Below are 17,435 nucleotides of genomic sequence, written 5' to 3'. Positions count from 1 at the left end.
CAATCTTCTCTGTGTGATTTGTGAGGAAATCTATTTGATTGATTAGCGATTACCGTTTCGGGTATAATAAATTCATGGTTCAATTATATGGTTGGCTCATCTCATCAGCTGATTTTATTTATTTCATGGCATGGTCGATGGGATTGTGAAAAGGAGAGGGCAAATTCAAAATGAACCCAACACATTGACAACATTTTCTTACACATACAAAAACTGCCAAGTTTTATGTTGCCATTCTATACCATTCGCACCAACACCAAGACACAGATTTTGACAATTTGAACAGACATATGTTGCTATTGTACAGATGAGCCAACCATATAGTTGAACCATGAATAAATTTTGAATCTTGAACTCTAGTAGTAATCGATTATTGTAATCGGCAATGATGAAACTAGCGATAAAAACCTTATTGGTGAAGTCCAAGAATATAACTGTTATTACTGGACCTAAAACATTAAGATCTAAACTTGACTGTTATTTACAGAATTTCGAGATTTTCCAAAGCCAATCTGGATTTAAATTCTATCAGAGGCCTGCGTTTTTACGGATCGTAGTATTTATCAACTGAGAAAAGTAAATATTTTGCACTTTAATCTTTATATCACTCATACTTTCTATATATTTTTAGGAAGGCGGTGTTGCTTTGTTCTAAATTATTTGTTTTGATCGTCAATAATTATACAAGTAGAGTGTTGAAATACGAATTCAAAGTTTGAAAAATAATTTGCCTCGAGTTGGTTAGTTTTTATGCCAATAAGATTTACTTTATTTTTTATTTGTTTTGTAATACATTATTCGTATTTAGATTATATGTAGTATAGAGAAATGTTTATATTAGTAATGTATATAATTTATAAATAAGTTGATACAGAATATAATTCTTTGTTTTTTTCGTGAAATGTGCACAAATGACACAACATGTTGTATTGTGTTGTTGTAAAATGTTTTATTTGTATATAGTTTGATTAGGTGTTTCTAGACGTGTGAGCATGTTTAGTTAGGATATTTTTGAGTCAGCTTTTGGAATTTGTGGTTTTTGAGTGGTAGTTCTGTAATTTGCTAGTCTGTAGTACATGCTTATGTTGATTTTTTTTACTTTTTTTTAAATTACTATTTTGTATATTTTTCTGTTAATAATATATTTTTTTGCAAGATTTATACGCATAATTACATCGGTATTACTATATATTATATGTATGTATGTATTTTGCATCTATTAAGCTAAAATGTAAAATGTATTTCAGTTTCATATGCGTGCTTCATTGTTCCACAGTACTTGAGCTTCTTTTGGTTGTTTTATGTCATATCCCACATATGCCAAATTCTCCACTGCTGTTGTTGTTGTTGCAGCATGAATTTCCAACAGCACATGTTACTTTCCATCTTTGTTGTTTGCTTGCCGGTTTTTCGTTTACACTGTAAAAACTCAACAAGACAATTTCTCGCTAAGCAATATGTTTGTTGTTCGCACCACATTTCTGCATTCATCGTAGCTGCTGCTGCTCATGTAAACTTCCACAAACTCAACCACATCGTCGCCACCCATCTCCCTAACGTACCGATTTTTGTGTTTATTGTGTATTGATTGTTGTTGAGGGTATTGTAAATTTTGTTGTTATTATAAGTAAATAATTAGATTGATTTAAAGTACGGTACAAGATGACTTCTCACGAAATGGATTAACCTTCTGACTGGAGAAACCAGTCAAGAGGTAATCTTCCTGCTCATGCTCCGTTATGTATTTGATCATCTGAGCACAAGACTCGCTGACCGGTTGTCGATTGATAGAAGCTTCGCGACGCAACTGTTCGACGACAATACGTTGTTGTTGTAGTGATGATGACATTACGTCCATAACGGCTGTCTCGGATAGGCCTATGGTTGGAAATTTGCACAATAGATGGCGTTGATAAGGAAATTGTTGTTTTTATGTGTATAATATTGTATGTAGGTATGTAGGATGTGGAAGTGTAATTGATGCAATGTGGATGGGTGAATGTGTTGTTGTATGATTTGGTTGGTGCAAGTGCTGATTATGTGTGCAGGTGATAATGCGCTTTTTAGGCAGTTGCTTTTTCTTTCGTTATTTAGTTTTCTTTTTATAACAGTATTCTTGTAAAGCTGCTGAAAGTGTACGTTTAAAAGAAAGAAAAAAATACGAAATTCGTTTGAATGAAATTTAAAAAAGTAACGATTTTTTTAGTAGACATATTACTGTACGAGTACTTGGAATGCTTTACATAGAAGGCGCAAATACGGTAAACATATTTTGTTCTTTCTTTTAGTTTTGTTAAGACAGACACACAAACACAAAGGTTAGATACAGTTTCTAAAAAAAAGCTGCCAGAAATATTCCTCGCGTTCCAATGAAGCACATGATCCATATGGATCACATTGTTGTTGCATTTGCATGTTAAAACGTTAGCCGTATCTAGATCACGCTTCATTGGAACGCAACAATTAAGACATGTACAGGAGGGTTGGAAAAAATAGCACCAAAATTCTAAATTGCATTATTCGATTGACATGCAAAATAAGATATGGTCCAGGAGTATTGTTGTTGCTGTTTCAAACGCAAAAATACTCCCCGAACATTTACAGGAGCATCTGACATGGGCAATCCCTTGCTGAATATGAATTAGGTACCTATGCTCCAGTACTACCACATTCAGGTAGTAGACCAATTGCCGCGGTAACGATTTCTTTGAGTTCAAACTATCGGATATGTAGGTTTTAGGCTTCTCTTTCATTATGCTTGGGACGTAGTGATAAAAATAATTCGCAAAGAATGTCATTTTAAATGTTGGTGCCATTTTTTGTGCCACAAACATAAAGTTAGTACTACACAAAGGTCGCAGTGCTTCCTGGCTTAATAATAATAAAAAGCAGTTAGTAAATAAATAAAAAACATATCACAGATATTACATAGGGATTACTGATAGAGATTTAACTAAAGACAAAAGTAAAAAATAAAATAAAATCAGGATGACCTCAGGCTGTTAAAATATGTTGAGACCATAATACCGACTGATAGGTAAGACATCCGCCACCTTATTTACAACATGGACGTCCCAAATGCGACCATTTTGAACATCCACATCGATGGCACTACACTACCGACTGTCCTACACCCCAAAATCTTGGGTGTGACGTTTGATCAGGATCTACATTTTGGTGAGCACGCAGCCGCAATTGTACCGAAAATCCAGAGCCGTAATAAAATCCTCAAATACCTTGCTGGCAGTACTTGGGGAATGGAAAAAGTAACGCTCATTACCACATAAAAAGCAATTGGCCAGCCGATTACATGCTACGCGTCCCCTATATGGTCGCCAAGCCTAAAAATTACCCACTGGAAGAAGCTACAGGTCTGCCAAGATACTGCTCTCAGAACCGCCACGGGCTGTCTTCTTATGTCCCCAGAACACCATCTACATAATGAGGAGAATACTCCCCATCAGGGAGAGAAATGGGATGCTAACCAAACAGTTCCTGTTGAATACCCAGAAACCTGGGCGTCCCAACAGACATCTGATTGATGAGCCAACACCCCCTAGGGACTTAAGGAGTCATCTCCGTAAGCATTTTGAGGAAATACGGCACCTGAGAACTCAGCCGTATGAAGCAAAAAAACACAAGAAGGTCCTTGGTGAACTCCACAAACAGGCGTCGGCCCTTTATGCCAGGAATTGCCCGGTGAATCCAGTACTCAAAGAACAGTACCCAAAACTTGCGGAAGAGGAACGCATACCACGGAAACGCGAGTCACTCTGGCTCAACTTCTTTCTGGATACTATAACAGGTTAAACTCTTACATATCCAGAATGAACCCCGACATACAAAATTTATGCCCCGCTTGAAATGTGTCCCCACATAACACCAACCATCTCTTTAATTGTAATGTGGAACCAACGCTGATGAGTGGCGGGGAGATAGAATGGCTTAGAAAGCTTAATGTGGTAACCATTCCCACAATAACTGGGCTAGTACCTTGCGGGTTGCAAGACCCACCGAATATTTTCGGCAAAGGCCTATCAACATCGATAACACTACCATGTTGTTCTAACATGGCAAGATACCCAATTCCAAAAACACTTTCTAATAGGCTTTTTACCATGCCCATTAACCATCTCTTCGGTCGATATTTCTAATGGCATTTAGTTTACAATGTCGGGCATGTTGAGAAAAAGTGTACCCGATAGTCTGCTTCATGTAAGGGCAAGGGTGGGTGAGATATTTGTATTTGTATTTGTATTTAGCTTTAGCTTGCTACGAGTGGCAGGATGCCACCTCCAACACATGCCATCGTTAACAGGACATATAATGTGCATAGACCAGGGTTGCCAGACTCCTACAAGGTTGCGCCCTGCTGAAACGGGTATAAGAATTCTCATACCTACAGCCTTCGGGAAGTATCATTGTTGTTAAAATAACCAAAAACATCAACGTAGGTAGTAGACACTTATCAAAACCAAACAAAAGTAATTCTTAAGATTTTAAGAAGGTTCGGAGTGCAGTCTCCGAAGGTAAATGGAACACTCTTGGGCTTGATTAGCCCAAAAAATGTGAGTCGAATTTTTAAGATGGCTTTACATGAAAATGGGATGAAATGTGCTGAAAGACTATATTAGCGGAACGGATTCATTAATTAGATTTAGTATTTAAATTTGTATTTATTTATTTTATGTATTTATCGAACTTTGTGCAGCCATTAAAGACATAAGAGTAGTCAGTATTATCATAGTGTTGAGAATAGTGTAAACATCCAATACGTACATTAGTTATGGACAACAGCACAAAACGCACAATCTCTACTACATAACCATAAACATTTTCAAGTGTTCGTTCATCAGGAAGCGCTCAACAAAAAAAAAATATTTTTTATATACATATCTAGATTCTACACATAAAGAGCTACGTCGAAACGAGTGCATTAATGGATCTTTAAACCCATGCAAGCATATGCTTTGTCTTCCAGCAATACCAGCTATGTAGCGATAATTTAAAGGGTGATACCCCTTCCAACGTATTAATGAAAATGTGAGGGGGTAGTCAAGTATTTACATGGGTCAGAACGTTTCACTGAGAATAACTCCGTACATTTTTTTTTCTGTATGCAATCTTTACAGGTTATTGAGATCGCTGATATGGTTAAACGTTTCCTAGCTCGAAGATGATTGAACTTTTGTATACATAGGTTTACATTAGGAGAACAGTCATAACATCCCAGGGTAATTTTTTACTTTAGCTCACAACTGCTAAAACTCGTCCTAAAATATCGTAAGAGGTGTCAAAAGATGCGCTTTGGACCCTGGATCAGGAATCCGAAACGTGAACTGAAAATTGTATTTCTTTCCGGAGATATTTGCAAACCCAGGATAATTTTTTATAAACGCGGCCCAAAATTCTATGGATCCTATCCCCGGTTTCGGAGCGCTCCGGGGCCATTTATCGTTTTTTTGGAAATATCTTTTGACAGAAAAAACAATAATTTTAGATTACCTCTTTTCAAAACAGAAGTGGACAAGCAAAATATATTTTATAAGGGTCCGAAATATTCCAATGAACTTCCTAATCACATAAAAAGTAGTATTGAAGTTATACTTTTAAAAAAAGTTTATTGGAGCATTGTAAAACGCATCCAATAAGATAGTTTTTCTCCTTTTATTTTTTACATGATGTATCCGTTACTGGAGCGCGAAAAGGGAATGGTAATATCGGAAGTAGCAAAATACAATGCATCTGGCCCTAAGGAAAAGAAAATCGGTCGGCAGCTGTAACTCCAGACAGTTCCAACAACTAATTTCGCTGGAATTCGGTATTTTCAGCCGATATTTACTGTTGATTTTCTGCTTTTATTTTTTACATGATATATCCGATACTGGAGCGCGAAAAGGGAATGGTAATATCGGAAGCAGCAAAATACAATGCATCCGGCCTTAAGGAAAAGAAAATCGGTCGCCAGCTGTAACTCCAGACAGTTCCAATAACTAATGTCGCTGGAATTCGGTATTTTCAGTCGATATTTACTGTTGCTGATTGGAATAACTCGCACTCGTCTTTACTAAACAAAGTTGAGGGGGTGATTGGATACGCGTTATTTTCAATTTCCAACATTCAAAGACATGTTTAGCTGTGTCGATCGGAGACTAATACATTCCGGCTGCTTAAAATACAAATATAATTGAAAAATTATAAGTTCCAAATTTTGTTGCCTTAAGCTAGGAGCACTGGAGGATAAATTAAAGAAATACAATTTTGGATTTCCGCTTTCGAATTCGTGGTACTGGGTTTAAGACGCCACTTTTGACACCTCTCCCGATATTTTTGACCGAGTTTTAGCAGTTGTGAGCTAAAGTAAAGGATTACCAAACTACGCACTCTCTTCCATTAAATCGATTAATCATTCATCAAACGCTGCCGCAATAAGCTGGCGTATGGGGTGCAGACAGTACCACCCTAATATTGAGGGGACTGTTGTAGAGTTTAGGAAATGAGGAAATACAAACTTATTAAATAGTTAATGTAGCAAAAAAGACATTGCAATGATCAATATAGAATTACATGAAAGGGAATCGAAGTCCTACATCAATTAAATTTCTAGTTAATCTATATCCCAATCATGAGTGTATGTCCAGCCACCTTCAATGCACTCATTTCTTATTTCATCATTACACACAATGTAAAGGGTAGATATTATTTAAAATACATATAAATGTTAGAATATACAATGTTAGTATTTTACCAGAGCCTTTGCGAGTATTAAAATGATTTTCCTTTTGTTAATAAATAAAACTTTCTTTAAAAGCGACTAAAAGTTTTCGACGATACACACCCTTAGTAAAAATTGTATATAGCAAAACGTCAATTGACTCAAAAGGTACCGTGCTGCCACCTTGTATAGTTTCGCTAAGGTTATTAGTTACGTTCCATTGAGACTTGAGCGAGATACGGATAGAAATTTAACATGCAAATGCAACAACAACGTTGTGATCCTCATATTTATCTTGGTTCAATTTCTGATCCGTATAGCAGTTCTGTTCGTTTCGTTTTCTGTAGTAGATTTTTTGACAGCTAACCACTTTTGAGTTGGTAGCACTCATGGCTCAACTATATGGTTGGCTCATCTCTACAGCAATAACATACCTTTGTTCACATTGCCAAAATTAGCGTGATGGTGTTAATTTAATTTAATTTATTTATTATTACGGCTGTTTAGGCCTAAAACTTAAACTACTAAGTACAATTCATTATTATATCATTTATTTCTATTGAATATGCTGTTGGAATGCCATGTGATTCCGATCAGCATATTTACTGGCGTAACAAACGGACGAGTCTGGGAGCCAGTCATTTAAGGAAGGTTGGAAAGGACGCGTTTCCAATCCTCCAGGGCTCCCAGCTTAAGGCAACAAAATTTGGAACTTATATTTTTCAATTATATTTGTATTTTAAGCTGTCGGAATGTATTGGTCTCCGATCAACACAGCTAAACATGTCTTTGGATGTTGGAAATTGAAGTGTACCCAATCACCCTCAACTTTGTTTAGTAAAGACGCTGTCGGAACGCATGAAGATTCCGATCAGCACATCTCAAAATATATTGTGAGGTTGAAAAGGACGTGTTTCCAATCCCCCTGCTCCAACTGTTGTTGGACCTTATTTTGGTTACACATCATATAATTTTATTGCTATATTAATGCTGTCGGAATGCGAGTGATCCCGATCAGCAACAGTAAATATAGGCTGAAAATACCGAATTACAGTAACATTTGTTGTTGGAACTGTCTGGAGTTACAGGTGGCGACTGATTTTCTTTTCCTAAGGGCCGGGTGCATTGTATTTTGCTGCTACCAGTATTACCATTCCCTTTTCGCGCTCCAGTATCGGTATGTCATGTAAAAAATAAAAGAAAAAAAAAACTTTATCTTATTGGAAGGGTTTTACATTGCTCCAATAAACTTTTTTTAAAGGTATTGAAGTTATTACTACTTTTTATGTGATTAGGAAGTTCATTGAAATATTTCAGGCCCTTATAAAATATATTTTGCTTGTCCACTTCTGCTTTGAAAAGAGGTAATCTAAAATTATTGTTTTCTCTGATTACGTATGAATGTGCATCATTTACATATCTAAGCTTTTCGCTGAGGTATGTTGGTAATTTACCGTGCTTAATATTAAATACAAATTTCATACTGTGGTAGAATATGAGCTGTTTTATACTCAACGAGTTTAGTGCTTCTATCATGTTATTAATGGGAGTATCATACCTCATGTTTAATATAAATCTCATAGCTTTATTTTGCATAACTTGTAGCTTATCTACCTGAGTTACATTGGCCATAAAGAATATTGTGGGACAATATATGCAATGCGGCTCTATGATGGATTTATACACTTTCAGTTTGTATTTTCTACTGATAAATTTGCATGACCTTTTCCAAAAACCAATTTTCTTGCCTATTTTGGCAACTATATAATCAATATGATCATTAAATTGTGTGTGTTAGACGAATGGAATGGAATGAAAACATAAAACTTAGCAGCATTTGTAAGTAGTAAGAAAATGTTGTAAATCCGTTGGTTTCTTTTTAAGTTTGCCATCTCCTTCTGACAATCCCTACTCTAGTGAAATGAAAAAAATAAAATCAGCTGGTGAGATGAGCCAACCATATAGTTGAGCCATTGTAGCACTGAACTAAATACGTGTACATTTGTGTATACATAAAAGATCTCGCCATATTTAAAAGCAAGAACACTGAAAGAGTAAACAACTTGAAGATGATGTAAGGAAAATAAACAGTTTGATTACGTGCGAAACTATTTAAATGGTAATAATTCTATCAGTATCTTAAAATTTTGTGTACGTTTCTTCTTATTTTCTACAAAACAGATGTTTTATATTAGTGCTGCCAGCTCTCATAAAGTTGATCTAGATCGTTCCAATAGTTACGTTCCATTGAGACTTGAGCGAGATACGGATAGAAATTTAACATGCAAATGCAACAACAACGTTGTGATCCTCATATTTATCTGGTTCAATTTCTGATCCGTATAGCAGTTCTGTTCGTTTCGTTTTCTGTAGTAGATTTTTTGACAGCTAACCACTTTTGAGTTGGTAGCACTCATGGCACAACTATATGGTTGGCTCATCTCTACAGCAACAACACACCTTTGTTCACATTGCCAAAATCAGCATGTAGGTGTTAGACGAATGGAATGGAGTGAAAACATAAAACTTAGCAGCATTTGTATGTAGTAAGAAAATGTTGTAAATTCGTTGGTTTCATTTTAAGTTTGCCATCTCCTTCTGACAATCCCTACTCCAGTGAAATGAAAAAAATAAAATCAGCTGGTGAGATGAGCGAGCCATATAGTTGAGCCATTGTAGCCTGAACTAAATATGTGTACATTTGTGTATACATACAAGATTTCGCCATATTTAAAAGCAAAAGCAATGACAGAGTAAACAACTTGAAGATGATGTAAGGAAAATAAATTGTTTGCTTACGTGCAAAACTATTTAAATGTTAATAATTCTATCAGTATCTTAAAATTTTGTGTACGTTTCTACTTATTTTCAACAAAACAGATGATTTTTATTAGTGCTGCCAGCTCTCATAAAGTTGATCCAGATCGTTCCAATGAGATTTGAGCAGAGCCAGAGCTCGATAAACCAATGGAACGGCCCTATTATCATTGTAAACTTTACAAGTAGCTCAAAATATGCACACACGCACACACACACAAACATCATTAATGGCCATATTACGGAAATCTTAGGGAAATTGAAGTTAAATTTTTAAACGGACATAAAATGTTATAATTTTGGAATATATATCATCTAGGACACCTTAATTGCAGTAATTGAAAGAAAATGTTTGCTTATACTCAAGTATTTAATTATTTTTTCTAAATTTATCTTTAATATTGATGCAATGATTGATCCAATGCAACTCTGTTCTTCATTCCACTCCATTCGAGTGCCTATTTTCACGGCCTGCGAGTGCCTTCCATTCTATTCGCAACATAACCATTGTGAATGATGACAAAGTGTGATCTCTTCTGCATAAACGTCAAAATTCCAAAGTGATTGGATTTTCTGATTCGTATTTGACTATCGCTGTCTCATTCTGTATCTCCTTCTATCACCCGCTGAAGATAGGCGCCGCCATATTGAACAGCCTGTCAAAACGCTTAAAAGTAGCCATATTGAACAGCCTGTCAGGCAGTTGACAGATAAGAGATCACACTTTGTCATCATTCACAATGAACATAACCTCGAATTAAGCTGCCAAACTATATAGTAAACAATGGTTATTATTCTGCTCACAAATCACATGTGGAAGATTGCGCATTGACGAGTTAAAAATTGCTTCGTTCTGCGCACCTACGTCACACTTGACTTCTTGAGCGAATGAAAGAAGAGACAAAAAAACAAGAGCTAAAGGAAAATAACGTAAAAATTGCCCATAAAAAACAGCTGATTTTTTGTTTACATGTGCAATCTTGTATGTGTGATTTGTGATTCTGCTAAACCATGGCGGAACTATACAAGGTTGCAGCAAGGTGACATACCTACGAACATAAATAAAAATTGTACTACGCCGGAAATTGATGTATCAAATCAAATTAAAAAAAGAGTTTATAATCAGCTGTTCCATGCTGCCACCTTGTATCGTTCCGCCATGTGCTAAACGAAAATTCTGTGGATCATTGGGATATTTGGGAAGCAGAGGTCATAATATTTTTGTACACATGCGATAGGCAGATGTCGCTGGCGCACACATTGAATTAATGAAATTGAAACAAAATAATTTATCCGACTCAGGCTCTTTGCGATCGGATCATGTCTGTAGCCGTAATAAAATAACATAAAATCAACAAAAAACGTTGTGACAGCACCTGAAGCTAAATTTAAAACCTATTCATATTCAAACTATAGTAGGTAATTTAGCTGCAGGGTTTTAAATATATCGTGAAATATATGAATACAAAATTTTAGCATGAACCGCTGGTCAGCTTTTGATGTGAGTTATTTTGACCGGATGAAAACTAAGCATTAGCAGCATCAGTATCTTTGACACCAGGTACAAAACAATCGTCGTTCGTCTGTTTGTAGCACAATTAGTGACACGACAGGCAAAACGATAACAGCCGACTCGTACCCTTATCTCGGCTTTCTCTCCCAGGAACAGCTGCTGTGAAAGCGAAAACGAAGTGACAGAAGCAAAGGACGAAAACAAATTTGACAATTGCTCTCGTGCAGTTGACGAATAACGCAAAGCTAGGCGGTAAACAAAAACTTAAGATTTAGAGTACCATTCGCAGATGATATGGAATCTTTCGTTAATCTGGAATCTTTCGTTAAGCGTGCAGTTAAATATATCCGCACCTAGTGCTCAAAAGCTTCGATGCCATGACAGTGGAATAAGTTGGCAAAAGCTGTTTTTTTTTAACTCTATATACGTTTACGCTTAAACTTTATATCATTGTGGATAAAACATGTGTGAAGTCTTATCCGTCAAATGCCTGACGGGATGTTCAATATGGCTGCTTTTTAGCCTTTTGACAGGGTGTTCAATATGGCGGTGCATAGGGCCGGCTATCTTCAGCGGGTGATATAAAGAGATACAGAATGAGACAGCGAAGAGGTGAAACAAAGACACATATTTCAGTTGCATCTGAGTATAATGCTTTTGGAAATTTAGGAGTACTCATTTTCTGCGCAGCAATTTCAGAAAAGTAGATAAAGTTTAACGCTATAAAGTTTAAGTCTATGGCCATATAAAGTTTAAGCGTATATGTATGTAGATGTAAAAAAAAAACACAGCTATTATGTAAGTGTGACCATACATTGGCGCATAATCATAGTCAAAATAAAATAGGTTTTAAATTTAGTTTCAGCTTTTTTGACAGATAGCTCATAGAAAATTATGTCAAAAAGCTGCAACTGAATTTAAAATGTATTTTATTTTGACTTTGATTATGCGCCATTGAATTTATCTCCCAAAGCGAGGCGCAAAGCGTTACAGCAACTTCCGGTCGAAAAATGGCAGCACAGCAGTATAGCCAATAGCTTTATATGGATACATATGGCAACACTGCCACACTACAAATCACATCCGACATTTACGAATGTCAAAGTAAAACGATTACAGAACGAGTGTAATAATAGAAGGAAAAGTGCAAAAATCCCAGTTGAATTTAGTATATTGGACAGCTGAAGTGCATAAATTTATTTGAACCTTTATTCAAAAACTATCAAATACAATGGAATAATTCATTTGCAAGATGCAACAACAATGCATCGTTTAAATTTGAGTTAAGCATAACGTGTAAACAAATAATTTAAGTTTTGTTAAGCGATCGCGCGTTTTTGTGTATTTGGTGCGTTTCTATATTTTTGGACATAAATTTTAGAATTTTCATTTTGCATTCTATGCCCTTGCGATTGTGTAAAAGTTATTAGTAACTATGTACTGATTTTGTATAAACGCAACGACTTTTTTGTGTTTGGAGTCTATTAAAAATGACCATAAGTAGTTATGACCCTTTGCCAAACCGTTGGCAAAGATTTTTATGCGATTTTCATATCACGAATGAAGATTGGCGTTTTAAGTAATTGCGGACTTTAATATGAATATGTACTATGTTGTCGTCGTTGTATTATGAATATGCTTGTGTTCTAAAAATGATTAAATAATAAAATTGTGTACTATAATTATTAATAACTATTGCAAGTAACATCAAAATGGATACAAGTACGAATATTGGTAAGTGATTTGATTTCTTTGCACCATCAATTTCGCTTTTCAAATTGAATTTTCAATTTAGCTGCTACTTTGGTTATGCTGGTTGCAGCATGTTGAAGTTTGTTTTGAATTTAAACTTAAACAATTTATAATTACAATTGTAAATTTGCTTTTGTTTAAAGTTTGTTTTGATGAACATCATTTAATTCATACAATTTTCTTGATGAAATAATTTTAGGAATATGCTTAGGAGCATAAGGTACTATCATAGGGTGGCTATAGGTTGGCTTATCTAATGCAAGCAAATTGGTTTTGAGTCTTGCATGCGCCAAGAAGAAAAGTGTTAAATTTTTCGACTTCTATTTATTAATATGTAGCTTGGATATAGTTTGTGTGCAGAGTAAATTTAATATTAGAAAGGTTAGAAATCTTCAGAAGATTCTAACGTCATTGTACAGTAGGTGGATGCCTCCAAAATAAATTTCCCTTATGAGGGAAATTTTAGAAATAATAGTTGCCAGACTGCCTTATAATTTTTATTTATCAGAAGATTTCCCTACAAGAATACTGACTATCATATGACTATCATCTGATTGTCAGCAATGCCAACCTAACGATCAGCGTCTCATACAAACTTTATATCACAAACTTAAGCTGGAGTCATTGGTGCCGTATGTCGTATCGCTGTATCCGTATCCCTGACGTAATCAGCTGTTTATCGTTACGACGGTAGACCAAAACCCAATTGGTTGGCTACGATACGGTTACGACCTTAGCGACACCAATAATCGATTGCATTGATTCTCATAAGGTTGGTCGAATCAGCTGTTAAAAGGTTACCGATACGGTTACCGATAAAGCACCAATGTCTCCAGCTTTAAGGGGACTTGCGCAAATGTGATGTAAACAACTGTGTACGTGTGAGTTTTTGTCTCCTTCTTATACACCAACATCGCCTACTGATTAAGTTTATAGCCGTACTGCTCACTCTCATTCCTTTTCCTGAATCAGTGCTGACACTAACTATCAAAAAGTGTCATAAATGATAGTTTACTGTAGATATCAGGTTTGACTGTTATACTATCATAAATGACCATTGTTATATTCCGACAAAAATGAAACAATGCTTTTTGCTTTTTATTTACTTTATTTCATTACGTTTTTAATTTTGTACGTGATAAAAGCATACGTGTTTCTTATTTGTTTGAAATAAATAATTTTATAAGAATTCGAGTTCAGAATGTTCAATTTAAATTCAGAAAATAACAAAACAACAGAAGAGCGCTTTCCTCATGCGGAAACACATTTAAAAATGAATCACCACTAACCACTATTATTTTTCGCGTATCAATTTTTTGAGTGCGCCCCATACATTGCGACAGCTTTTGGTATTTTTTAATATTATTTTCGATTTTTTTTCTTTTAGCATGGAGCTTTGAAATGCTCTCTTTTTCATTTTTTAAACTTATTTTTTATATGATTTTCGTCGGTTGAAAATGGCGGAATTTAAAAAATAACAAAACAACCGTGATAATCATTTGATTGTCATATGACAGTCAGTAGTGACAACATGATTGAATCGGATAAACTGTTCTCGCATACATAAAATTCCGTTGAGAATTATGTATCTGTCTCACATGTATAATGGTATCTGCTGTATGTTCTTTTGTTCTGTACCAGGTGTCCGAAGCTTTCCCAGTTTGAGTCCTTTTTCATGATTATAGGCTGTCGTTGGGAACATGCGGACATGCGTGAGCGATCAAAGGAACATACATAAATTTGAGTATCAATGTTTACGTCATCGCAGGATCAGCATTGTCAATTACAAGTGTGAGTGGATTAGTAAAACTATCAGCGTTTCTTGTAGGGTTGAGCACATACGTTCGTATGCGCGTGAAAAAAACGGCTATCCTCGCTTAGATAATGCTTAGAAGACCCATCTAGCGGCAGTGGTTAAACAACTAGCTGCAGCACAGGGTGTACCGAAAAGCGGAGACACAACCCTCTGTTGTATTTCTGTGTATAACATATAGCTGAATCAGTTGTGATAAATAGTGGACGCGCATAGTATAAATAGAATTAGTGCAGAGGGTGAAACATAGACACATATTTCAGTTACATCTGAGTATAATACGTATTGACATTTAGAAGTACTAATTTTATGCTTAGCAATTTCAGAGGAACAAATCGTTTTAACTCCATGCGGGCATCCGGTTTTGGAGGGGTCCGAAGTCAAATTTCGGTGTTTTGCGAAACGTTTTGTGAAACACTTTGAACGACGCAAAGGTTTTCTTCAAGCTTTCGTATTTTTTAGACTGGTATTATCAGTTGTGTGCTGTTCTTGACTTAAAAAAAAAAATTGTAAAATGTCTTTATTACAAAACAAGTAAAAGTTTTCTACCTAACACGTGGCACCGCCCGTTTAAAAGAAAATTGTCTCCCCATTTCCTCTTACATTAAAACTTGATAAGTGAAATATTATAGATTCAAAACATTGTTTGCTAAGTTATAGCTTATCATTCTAGTCTACGACCCTTTTAAACTTGTTTTATATCTAAGTTGCCGTGGTCTTTAACCGAACCCGTCCTTTTTTACTTGAAATATTTTCTGCTATAAGGAAAATATGTGTACACAATTTCATTATGATATGTAAATTTTTCTTCGAATTAATGCTCCCGAAGCATAGAAAATTGCTGAGTCATTAAAGGGGTGGTGCCACACCCATTTTCAAAAATTTTAGTGTTTTCTAATTTTCATTTCATTTCATTTATTTATTACGACAAAAAAGCCTAATTCATAAATTAAATTATATTACAATTTACTATCTTATTGCTAAGGTTTTACAATATTCATAAAGTTTTGCTTTAAAAGCTACGATTTCATTACAACTTTTTATATCTATAGGCAGTTCATTGAAACTTTTTAGACCTTTATAAAAAATATTTTGCTGATTTCTTTCAGTTCTGAATAAAGGCAGTTTGAAATTGTGTTTATTCCTTGTATTAATGTTATGTGTTTGCTTAACTAATACTACGTTTTTACTTAGATATTCAGGTACATTTTCACTTTTAATATTAAATATAAACTTCATAGCGTGAAAAAAATCTTTTGCTTGACACTTAACCAGTTCAAACTTCTCAGCATATCAGCCGCACGAGTATCTCTAGGTTTTCTAAGAATAAATCTCATACATCTGTTTTGCATCTTTTGAATTTTTTCTATTTCTTTGTCTGACACAATGAATAGAATAGATGGGGAGTTTACAAAGTGCGGTTCTATAAGGACTTATATATAATTATTTTGTACTTTTTTTGAATATATTTGGATGTTCTCTGCATAACCCCAATTTTTTCGCAACTTTCTGGACTGTGTAGCTTATATGTTCTTCAAACTTGAGTTTGTTATCAATTATAATTCCCAAATATTTTATACTGTCAACTTTTTGTATGCTTTCATCATTTATTTTTAAACCAATTATATCTTCATTAACGTTCCTCCTTGTTATTATCATAAATTTCGTTTTATTTATATTAAGCTTCAGTCTATTTCCGCACAACCATTTATACAAGTTATTCAGTTCATGTTGTATTTTAGAAAGTGCAGAATTAATATTATTCTCACTAATCAGTATTAATGCATCATCAGCGAATAGTTTAATTTCACAACCTTCAATAGCGTTAACTATATCATTAATATAAATTAAGAACAGTATCGGTGCCAAAACTTTAATGTTATATTTCAATTTGGAAAGTAAAATTCTATTGATACAAAGCCCTTTTTTGCTAAGATATAGCTTAATGTTTTCGTCTACGACCCTTTTAAAAATCTTTTATATAAAAGTGGGCGTGGTCTTTAACCGATCTCGTCCATTATTTCTAGAAATATTTTCTGCTATAAGGAAAATATGTGTACCCAATTTTGTTACGATATGTAAATTTTTCTTCGACTTATGGCTCCCGAAACATAGAAAATTGCTTAGTCATAAAAGGGGTGATGCCATTTTTTAAAATATGAAGTTTTTCCTATTTATTGTTATAAATCCACTTGGGAAATAAAACACCATTGATGTAAAGCTCTTTTTTGCAAAGATATAGCTTATTTTCTTCTTCCATGACCATTTTAAAAATCTTTTATATAAAAGTGGGTGTGGTCCTTAACCAATTTCGTTAATTTTTCTTCAAAGCATTCCTTATAGTACAGGCAACCTCTCTGCCGTATTTTGTTACGATAGGTTTAACGATTTTTGATTTATGATCAATAATATTTGTAAAATTGATTTTATCACAAGTGGGCGGTGCCACGCCCATTTAAAATTTTTTTTCAAATTTTTATCAAGAGTCAATATCAGTCCACGCGTCAAATTTCAACATTCTAGGTCTATTATTTACTTTTTTGTGTTTGCCAAAACGTTATATATATAAGAAGTGGGCGTGGTTATCATCCGATTTCGCTCATTTTCAATACCAATCTATTCTGGGTCCAGATAAGCCCGTGTACCAAATTTGGTGAAGATATCTGAATATTTACTCAAGTTATCGTGTTAACGGACAGACGGACGGACGGACGGACATGGCTCAATCACATTTTTTTTCGATACTGATGATTTTTATATGTATATGGAGGTATATATCTATCTCGATTCCTTTATACCTATACAACCAACCGTTATCCAATCAA

General features: G+C 34.9%; 2 protein-coding genes across 6 annotated transcripts in view; one reads left to right on the top strand and one right to left on the bottom strand.

The window, feature by feature from the left end:
• Positions 1-624: 624 nt before the first annotated feature.
• On the bottom strand, positions 625-6,983 carry Ggamma1 (guanine nucleotide-binding protein subunit gamma-1). Of its 4 annotated transcripts, none has more exons than XM_067771431.1 (2): positions 6,839-6,983; positions 625-1,878 (listed from the first exon to the last, which is right to left on the bottom strand). In XM_067771431.1, the coding sequence occupies exon 2, from the start codon at positions 1,856-1,858 to the stop codon at positions 1,646-1,648; it is 213 nt and encodes a 70-aa protein (XP_067627532.1). In that variant the 5' UTR covers positions 1,859-1,878; positions 6,839-6,983; the 3' UTR covers positions 625-1,645. The 4 variants fall into 4 exon arrangements, with proteins under 4 accessions (XP_067627532.1, XP_067627531.1, XP_067627530.1 ...); XM_067771430.1 differs by having other exon boundaries at positions 625-2,127; positions 6,749-6,875; XM_067771429.1 differs by having other exon boundaries at positions 625-2,124; positions 6,749-6,874.
• A 5,199-nt stretch (positions 6,984-12,182) lies between these two features.
• Positions 12,183-17,435, top strand: part of mip120 (Myb-interacting protein 120) — a 67,777-nt gene continuing 62,524 nt past the window's right edge. For both annotated transcript variants that reach the window (XM_067771426.1, XM_067771425.1), the window contains exon 1: positions 12,183-12,779. In XM_067771426.1, coding sequence (XP_067627527.1) covers positions 12,758-12,779 — 22 coding nt within the window. In that variant the 5' untranslated portion in view covers positions 12,183-12,757. The remainder of the gene's footprint in view (positions 12,780-17,435) is intronic.

This window comes from Eurosta solidaginis, chromosome 3, assembly GCF_040869045.1.
Source record: "Eurosta solidaginis isolate ZX-2024a chromosome 3, ASM4086904v1, whole genome shotgun sequence".
NCBI lineage: Eukaryota > Metazoa > Arthropoda > Insecta > Diptera > Tephritidae > Eurosta > Eurosta solidaginis.
The sequence above is the reverse complement of the archived record's forward strand: the minus strand, read 5'-3'. Positions and strand labels throughout refer to the sequence as shown.

Excerpts from the sequence above, each read along its gene's own strand:
- Ggamma1 (XM_067771431.1), bottom strand. The coding sequence starts at position 1,858 with ATGGACGTAATGTCATCATCACTACAACAACAACGTATTGTCGTCGAA.